Source organism: Lutjanus erythropterus, chromosome 13 (genome assembly GCF_056507025.1).
Source record: "Lutjanus erythropterus isolate fLutEry1 chromosome 13, fLutEry1.hap2, whole genome shotgun sequence".
NCBI lineage: Eukaryota > Metazoa > Chordata > Actinopteri > Lutjaniformes > Lutjanidae > Lutjanus > Lutjanus erythropterus.
In genome coordinates this window covers 8,515,177-8,524,863 of record NC_139329.1, presented here as the reverse complement: position 1 = coordinate 8,524,863, position 9,687 = coordinate 8,515,177, and the positions used below count along the sequence as shown (strand labels likewise).

Here is a 9,687-nt window from a genome sequence, read left to right as displayed (position 1 = left end):
AATTGTTTCCTAGCTGGCTAAAAAGTTAGCTTGCCTAGTTTTACTACTCATGATGGCTCGGCACTGGAGAAGCTTTGATCTGTGCTTCGAGAAAACACTGACTGAATTATCAGCTGGAGTTATACAAAGAAACTAAATTGGTTTGTATCTGTCTCTTAACTTTCTTTCGGGAACTTGATTATTTTTCTAAATCCATATCAAAAAGGCAGCCATTTTAGAAGCTAAACTCCTTCAAGTGTAAGTTAATATTGGATCAGAGTTTAAATTGGAGGGTTTTTTTGTTTTGTTTTTTGCAGCTGAATTAAAATTAATCTAGACTTAGAGGAAAACCTGAACAGATGATTCAACATTTCTTAATTTTAAACTACTTTGGTGCAACATTATTTACAGTTAAGTCATGATTTAATCTGGTTTAAAAAGTATTTGTTGTTGGTGCAACCCAGCCATAGTGTCCTTGATTACAGCGAAAAAGACAATTTCCACTCGTTACTTTGAAGTGCTTTTTAAATTTTCAGACATTGTTAAATAATTACCTATGTGGCCAGGCGTGCCCTTGAGTTTGAGATTCAAGAGTTGAATTTCAAGCAGCTTGAAAACTTGGAACAAACCCCCGGCCACAAACTCTTATTGGTGTTTTTTTGTTTGTTTGTTTTAGCATAGCCTTTCTTTGTGGTTGTTGTGTACTTTTATGTTTTATGCAAATGTATGATCACAGCTGCATCCTTTCATGTTCAGCTAGATGTAATGACGGCTCGCACTTTGCTTAAAGCTGCTTAACTGTCCGAGACCATAGTTTGCACAGCCATTTACAACAATGCTTATCTCTCTCTCACACACACACACCATTGTACATTTTCACCACAGCTCCGAATACAAAGCCACAGCTTCCAGGTAAGGCTGTGCCCATAAAACTGCACCCACAAAGAGAGACCAAGGTCACTCTTTTTTTTTTTTTTGTCCTTTCCATGAGTTAGTGTAGGCACTGTGATGAAAAGTATCACACTTCCCCCACAGATGCAGGAAACCAGGGGCAATTGTAATTAGGGTATTTTTTTTCTTTGGGTCAAAAATATTGAGTTTACTGTCACAGACATGTAAAGAAACTAGAAAAAGAAGTCACATTTAAGGAGCTGGAATCAGAGAGTTAAAAAAAACAAAAAAACAACGAATACTCAAACTGATTGTTTATCAAAATAGATGCCGATTAATATAATGATTGATTAATAATTGATTATTTGCTTAATTGTTGCAGCTCTAATTGTAATACATTCACTTCCTGCAGTCAGAAACAAAACAGAGTGATGACACATTCTCTGTATGAAATAAAGTATCTCTGAGGTGCTGATTAACAGCTGTCAAAATCAGCACTTTTGTGCTAGAGGTATACTTTAAAAAAAATAGAAAAATAATCAGCTGTTCTTCAAGGAAATCTGCTCAGATACCTGAGCAGCTGTGGGATAATGTTGCACCAGACTGACTTCATGTTCCATGTCAATATCCATCAAAACACACTCAAAAAAAAAAAAAAAAAAGCACCCAGGCTGTACTACAGTTAGTTCACAGAGGAGACGTTGCAGAAGATAACCTCAACAAACAAGTGACGGCAGCAATCCAACCGGTATGTAGTTGAATCCTTTGAAGTGATTACACCTTACTCATGAGACTGCCTCTAACAGCAGGAGCTCCTTTGATCACCGATTCTTTTGAACATGCGGCCTTGCTATTTGCGAGAGGCTGCCAAGTTACTGCTGTACACTGTAGGCCTGACTGTAAAACTCACACGTATCACAAGGAAGTTTTGATAGATGTGACAGAGATGTGAGTTCAAATCAATCCAAATAAATTGGTTCTTTTTTTGATATGCTATTGCGCAGAAAGATCAAAAATATGTGGACAAGATTTTAGAGAAACTAGAATGAAAAAGTAGAATTGTGGATGCCTCTACCAACCAGTCAAACCGCCCTTGACAGCTATTGATGTATGATTCCAGTGAACGAATGTTTAATATAGAGGACTGATAGAGAGCTCCAAGTGTTTCTGCAGAACATCATGATGTCACAGTGAAGTTGATCTTTGACTTTTTGGATATACAATCACTTCATTTTATCCTGTTAGACATTTGCTGGGAAATTTTGTTGTAATTAAGGTATGAGGTAATTAAGTTATGGCCAAAAAACATTTTTTTGTGAAGTCACAGTGACCATAAACTTTGACCTCTGTCCACCAAGCTGTAATCTGTCCACCCTCAAGTCAAAATGGATGTTTGTACCAAATTTGAAGAAATTCCCTCAAGGCATTCTTGAGATATTGCATTCACAAGAACGGGACGGAGGACTGGATGGACTGACAACCTGAAAATATAATGCCTCTAGCCACGGCTGTCACAGGGGTGGAGGCATTGAAAAAAAAAAAAAATCTGGGCTGTATTTGTCTTTATAAATGTAGTCTTAAAAGAATAATGTTAACCTCTGTGAATTCTCTTATTTGGATTTATTGCCCAGAGTTACTTGAGAAGATCAATACCACCTTGATGCTATGTTAGATACCAAACTATACTTTATCTTGGCCAGTGGAGACTCCAGCTATGAAACCGATGTGACTTGTGAACCACTATTGATCATTTTTTACATTTTAGAGTTTGTTTTTTTAACAGTACAAGTTTTTAAGGTCTTTTTTTTTTTTTTTTTTTTTACCTCAGAGCCGATCTAGGTGTTGTGTAGACATGAGTGGCACTGATGTTCTTATCTAAATCTTGACAATAAAGGGAATATGCTGTATGCATTTCCCAAAATGTTGAACGATTTCTTTAATAAACACTCTGATAGAAGCAGAGCAGCAATTTAATGAACCACAGCACAGGAACAGATCTTGGACACTAATGGAAACAAGTGGGCTGTAGATTACCCTCTATGCACTGCTTTCATTCAGACTGCACAGCCTGTAGGAAAGAAAAATATTTAAATTAGTTAACCCAGGAGATCCAGATAAATGGGTGCATTAAAGGTTTCCACATTAAACAAGAACATCAAAGTAGGTCTGAAGAGAATAATCCACCTGTGCTTCCACTCCCTGGTGGTCAGCTTTGCCCTAAAGACATTGAGGACTCCTGTGCAAGACATCACTTGATCCCTTTACCCCGCAGATACTCAGGACAGTGATTTGCACCACCTAGAAAGTGTGTCCTGGGCCATGTGGTTTTTTTGCCTCAAGCAAACACAAGTCTTGTATCCTCCACTGTGCTCTCCAGACACATCTGTTTTGTTGGACATGGTATGATAATGAGTTTGAACAGCGCTATTAAACAGACCAATACTCTCTGTTGGACATACAGTCTTGGTAACCAGGCTGGATATACTGAAGTGGTTTTCCATCAGCCGGTCTCCACATTATCTTGATAGGATTGTTTTCAACAAGAGTGATCTAATGCAGAGGACCTTACAGTGAAAGATTTTCCCATCAGAATACCATTATTGAAGGTCATGTCACTGTAGGTAGAATATGGTGAAGCCAGTTGTGCTGACAATATTTGCAGGGATGCTTGTGGCCTTAGTTGACTGGGCCAATATCCTTGTGAATACTGTCACTGGTGAGGGATGCATTGAGCTGCTGAGTGAGTTGGGGAAACAGAAAAGACTTGCTGAAGTCTGACACAGTGTGCATTTTCAGGTAAAGATGAATAGTTGGACAATTGAGGGGAATTCAAAGAACCAGATTCAATCTTAATTGGAGTAACAGGTGGTACAGTGTTAATGTTTAGCATTAGCTCAGGAGCAGCATGATCAGTTTGAGCCCAGCTTCCCAAAGACATGACTGGAATTTCCCCTTCCTACATCCCACCCCTTTTTACTTTGTGCTCCAATAACAGTTAAGCAAGTGTAGTACCTCAAACAGTGTTCTACTTCTGTTTCTTGTACTTAGATATGCTATGTGCCAGCCTTTTACTATGTTGAAAAGAAAACCAATTAAAAGACATTGCTCAGGTACTTGTAAAAGCCACATATATTCACATCCTAAGTCAGCTAGTTAGTTAGCATTTTGCTAACAATAGCTAATTTAACATGTGACTAGCTTTTACAAGAAAAGGAGAAAGTTGACTGAGGTACCAAGTTTACTCAAATGTTGTTGGGCATGGAGCAAAAAGGGGTGGGACTTAAGGATCAATTATTGGTCAAACAACTATGCTCCCACAAGGATTAAAAGCCTGCATTTGCTCTTTTTTGCTTTTAATAATGAGGATTTAATGCATATTGGTACATTACATCATCATCATCAATAAACAGTTGTGTGTATTTGGGTTTTCCATTCAGTTGCCTTCTGTCAGTGTACTGTCCAGGGAGTCTCATTTGAGTTTGATAATCAGTCGACACACTCTGGAAATTCGATGAAGGGGCAGTGACATGATCTGGCAATGCTTCTTGTCCACTCTGATCCCTACTGTCTTGATAATAAGAAGAGGAAGAGAAATCTGTCGGTACCATCTGTGCAACATTGCCTGTTCCATAATAATTAGTGGAGGCGACCTGATGGCTTGATTGAAGTTCATATTGGGATGGCGCTACAGTGGGAGATGAAGGGTATACTGGACTCTGAGAAGGTGCCATCTGACCAAAGGATGGTTGAAACTGGCCATCGTTACACTGCTCAGAAGTAAAGGTAGGTGGAGTACTGAATGGCTGCCACATTTGTCTTTGGCCATAGTTGCTGCCACTGGGTTCGACCTGCCCAGCACTGTACTGGCCACTTTGAACTCTTTCATATTGTGATGGAAACAAAGAAAGCTGGACATTTGTTGGGTCAGATGAAACCGTTTGTCCACTTTGAGTGTTCCCATAGTCATTACTCCAAGAGTTTATTTGGGCACTGTAGTAGCCACTGTTAGCACTGTCAGATTGTGGAGGATATTGTGAGATTGGTAGAGATGGAGCTGAAAGCTCTGGAAATACCAGACTCTGTTCGCTCGGGATTTTAATGTGGCTGATAGGAGTTGCATGTTGACTAACATGCCCTGGTAAAGAGGTAATTGGTCTGCTATCAGTATATTTGGTTTGAACTGGCTCAAACATCTGGTGTTGTGTTTGTTGCTGCACAGCACTAGCAGAATTTGAGAAAATCTTTTCAGATCCACTCTGCGTTGAACTGGGTTGTGGTTCTGCAGGATCCATGTAACTATTCTGAACAAAACCAACATTTTCTGGTCCTTTCAGATTTGCAAGATGACCAGTGTGACCACTGGCAGGCTTTGGAGATGGAGTAGGGGGAGGAATTGGAACAGATAAACTGAGTTGAAAGCTTGGCTTGGAATCATTAGGGACACTTTTTCCTCCATTTGGGTCATCTATGGAGCCTTTGCCCGAAAGACCATCTGAACCAGAAGGAATGTTGAATACACTGCTGACCTGAACACTGCTTGGCCTGTATAACTGAGAATTGTGAGCAGCACCATCACTTCCACCACTGCTCAAATCAGAGCCCTTAGTGTTTGAGCTGGTTTCTTTCTTTTGACCCAGGAAGTTAACAAAAGGAATATTTAGGTTGAATTCAAAGCCTCTGGGCTTGAACAGTGGATAATCTCTCCGCAATGCATGCTGGGATGGTGACACTTCCTGTGTCCCTCTGGTGGCAACATCAGACCATGGTTGACGCGGTCTGTGGGTTTGGTGGTACACACTTGGTTGATCTTGTATCTGGGTCTTAGGCTTTTGCCAGGCTCTGACCCAAACCTGATCATGGACATTGGGCTGTGGGTTTTGGTGGGGCTGCCTCAGAGACCGGATGTACTGGAGAGGGCGGCGATTCCCATAGCCATATCCTTCTTTCTTCATTTCACTCTGCCATGCTATGAGAGAACATACAGTTAACAAGTTAAGAATATTGAACATTAAAAAGAAATACAGGATGGCTGTGCAAAATAAAGGGCCATAGAAATTATTTTAATTATTTTCAAATTATCTGCACTGTGAAATTCATTTTCATGTTGAAAGGAGCAGTGTGGGGAGCATTCAAATATTGCAATTCTGCACTTCCTCTGCAAAGCACCAGGATATCCTGTCAGTGTTTTTGATAAATGTCAGTTGAAGCAATAAATTCCTTTGTGCGTGCTATATTGACCAAGAAAGCTGAGCCCTCCCGCTGCAAAATCTTCCTCCACCTAGTGAGGTCACAGTGATGTAGTTGGAGGCAGGGACGAACTGCATGCCATTTCATCTTAGATTTCTCGTCTCCACCTCTGGGTAGTCAGAGGGCACGCTAGATTAGAACAGACTAGAACAATTTGTCACCCAACCATAGACATAAACAGACATCACTTTGGATCATATATGTCAGCGTTGCCATCTTCCTGGACAAGGCAAGACTGGCCTGTGAACAAATACATGTAAAGGGAAGGAGCTGCATTTTTTTTTCCTGGATAAAAGCACAATAATTTCAAAATTTTATTTCTCAACCAATTTCAGTGAGTTAGAGTTTGTCAAAGCTAGATTAATTTTTTCTTTACACATAGATCATAAACCCTTGAATACAACACTAATGCTTTTGATTCAGTGGAAAATGCAGCTCCCCCATGGAAATGCATTTGTTCACAGGTCCCTTTTGCCCTGTCCAATATGGCGACGTTGTTGACTTAACGCAGCCATAAGAAAAGCAGCCAATGCTGTGTCTACATGTGTCTATGCAACAAATGCCATGTTTTGACCAACAGATTTATAGGCTAGGGTCGTGATGCACATCACATGGACGCAGTGCATGTGGGCAGTGCTGACACCTCTCCAGTTAGTATAGCATGCACTGAGGAATTTATTGCTTAAATTACTATATTTACCATCAACACTGGACTTGCAGGAAAAGTGATGAATTTTCCCTTCCACATATTTTTTTTTTTGGGCCACTTGTTGGTAATAAAACCACGCTGTAAACACAAGACTAACATTATCAACTGAGGTCAACTTGTTAGCAAACAGATGCTTATTCATTTGGAGGCATGTCTCGGGCCACCTGTTCAATGCAACTCCAATATTCACTCTCTTTTTAAGCTCTAACTCTCAACCAGCTTATAAAGGAAATATCTGGTTTTAGCTGCTAAATGCTCAATTTTTCTTAAATTTTAACTTGTTGGAAGGAAACATATTGCACTGTGTCATTGAGAGTGAATCAGAACAATAAAGTTCCAGGCTGCAAAAGGTGCCAAAAAGCTTCATGGAGCTGAATGGAACTACAAAGCACCAACTTTCTTTTTAGAAAATCATTTGAGCCAGTGTAAAATATATATATATATATATATATATATATATATATATATATATATATATATATAACACAATAGACTATAGCAACTTTAAACATTAATCAAAAAGACTAATAAACAGAAAAGAAAACAGGGTTTGGAGATTTTCAAGTGTCACTGTACTGCAAATTGTGTTGCTCCCTAATTTTGGAATCTCTTGAAAAAGCACAGGTCAGCTACTGTTAAATCACACCCTAATCATATATTCCCACTTTTGTACACCCCCATGACCTGGAACCATATTTTGCCCAGCGTAGTCCAGCTCACTGTAGTCAGCGAGCTCTAAAGCTTTTTGATCTATTATATTTAGTGTTGGCAGCATCTTCAATAATGCAATAACCATATGGTTGAAGCTCATATTGGGATAGTGGGAGAATAAATCCCCCTTGAATTGAATTGATAAAGGATAATATAGTCTTGTGATAAAGTCTCTCATGGAGGCAAGAGACAGATTAATATGGCTGTAGTTACACTGTTCAAATCCAAAGGTAAAGTGAGAACAAACTGGCAACCAGGTTGGAGCTTGGCCACAGTTGTTCATAGTAGTTTGGGTTGCAGGACTTGCATCACAGAACAGGAATAACATTTATTTACACTTGTCTGTATTGAGATTTAATTTTAAACTTCTTTTAAAATATTCAGAGTAGCATTTTTCACTTTCCTACAACATACAGGATGTTCAGTTTTTAGATGTATGACTTCAGAACCTGCTTGACACGAGATCTGATTGAGTATTTTAGAAATTGCATTACGACAGGCTGATTGGATCAAAAATCTTAAATTTAATACTTAAAAAAATATAGCAGTATCTGCCAGCTTACCTCTTGGAAAAGCTGAGGAGTAGTTCAGCTCACTCAACAAGAGAACCAGTAATATTCTGTGAAACAACAGCAAATACAACACATAAAACTAAATATTTATCACAGTCAATACAGAAGAATGCAATACACACACAAAATGATTTAAATCCTCAGCCACTTAATAAAAACAGTCAGTCATTGCACTGAAATGGGTTACCTTATAATCAGGAACCCAGCAGCCATGACTGCTACAGCTGCATTCACAGTCTGCTCTGACAAACCATCCAGCTACTTAGGCTGACTCGGGCTCGCTCTTTCAGAGGCAGATGCACTTTAATTCCACAGGTAAACACACCTGTTGCTCCAACCAAGGAGATTTAAAGCTTCAGAAAGAGAGTTGAGTGTGCAGGGTGTGCTGTGTGCTGTCATACATCTGAAAAATACAGACAACAAACATCAGTTTGTCTTTCCAACTCTCAGGAAGCTCTCAGGTGTTATCAATCTTGCATTTTTAACGAGGAGCTGAGCTGAGGCAGCCAAGAGGACAAAAGCAGACACACACACACACACACACTCTCTCTCTGCCTCACACAGGTGCGAACACTTGATGTGATTGCCCTGGCAGAGAGTGCTTGGCCCATTCCCAGTGCCCACCCAAGCCTTAAACCCTGAACCCTCACAGACTTAAGCTGACATCACGTGGTAGTGTTTGAATGGGAGAGGCTGAAAGGGCTCCAAATGGCATAAATAGGAATGAAACTGCACAGTGACAGTCAGTGACTTTTAAGACATCTCTCAGAATGTATCTCGAAAAAGCCTCTCATCAATTCTGGCTCACATTATATTGCCAACATGCCCTACTTGTTGTATTAATACCATTAGTCTCTATTGTTTGAGGCTATACTTCCTTTCATATTTGTATTATTTTAATTTCCTGACTAATTTTTCCTCAGTCCTCAAATGTTTTAATCCTGGTCAACCATGTAAAACACTTAAATAATCAATTGATTGTTTTTGTCAAAACAGTATCATACACTAACATGTAAATGTCCTTATAGATCTTTTTTTTTTTTTAAATGCCTCAGGGCTTCCTCGTGTTTAATGTAACAACACTATGAACTGGAAAATTCCCTCAGGAAAAGTCTGTAGAGATGCGGACTTAAGGAAAGTGAGCAAAAAAGACTCAAAGTCTGTGACAGAGGCCTTGTGGACTTAACAATTTTATAGTAGGACAGTCCTAAACCTTTGTGGACTCACTAGGTATGCACCTCAAAGTATCTGACTCTGAGTGTGTGGACTCTGGGCCTTACCTTACCCTTGGAGAAGATGTGCTGTGAATAAATGTAACTCCAGGAACTGATTGCCTGCATCGCAGCACGACATTTTTTTGTTCAGCTGCTCCATCTTAAATCAGAGCTCTTTTACTTATGCATATTGTTGAAGCACACTGCTTGTCTCACATATGGTTAAATTTAGTGTTTACCCACTAAATTACCTCTGATGCACATCATTTGGCATGTGTTTATACATATATATATATATATATATATATATATATATATATATATTTATATTTAGGCATAATGAGTGATAATTGGTTATGGTTCA

General features: G+C 39.3%; 1 protein-coding gene and 1 long non-coding RNA gene across 2 annotated transcripts; both read right to left on the bottom strand.

Annotated features, from left to right (window-relative positions):
* Positions 1-2,697: 2,697 nt before the first annotated feature.
* On the bottom strand, positions 2,698-4,183 carry LOC146316129 (uncharacterized). Its single transcript, XR_014771766.1, has 2 exons — positions 3,055-4,183; positions 2,698-2,938 (listed from the first exon to the last, which is right to left on the bottom strand). It is a non-coding gene; the product is annotated as an uncharacterized LOC146316129 (long non-coding RNA).
* Positions 4,184-4,195: 12 nt separating this feature from the next.
* Positions 4,196-8,480, bottom strand: LOC146316128 (uncharacterized). Its single transcript, XM_084734442.1, has 3 exons — positions 8,297-8,480; positions 8,101-8,156; positions 4,196-5,836 (listed from the first exon to the last, which is right to left on the bottom strand). Exons 1-3 carry the CDS (start codon positions 8,320-8,322, stop codon positions 4,224-4,226), a joined length of 1,695 nt encoding a protein of 564 aa, XP_084590568.1. The 5' UTR covers positions 8,323-8,480; the 3' UTR covers positions 4,196-4,223.
* Between the last annotated feature and the right edge of the window lie 1,207 nt (positions 8,481-9,687).

Excerpts from the sequence above, each read along its gene's own strand:
- LOC146316128 (XM_084734442.1), bottom strand. The coding sequence starts at position 8,322 with ATGGCTGCTGGGTTCCTGATTATAAG. Across the intron at positions 8,157-8,296 it reads GCTGGGTTCCTGATTATAAG|AATATTACTGGTTCTCTTGT; the intron begins GTAACCCATTTC and ends GTTGTTTCACAG. Across the intron at positions 5,837-8,100 it reads CTCCTCAGCTTTTCCAAGAG|CATGGCAGAGTGAAATGAAG; the intron begins GTAAGCTGGCAG and ends GTTCTCTCATAG.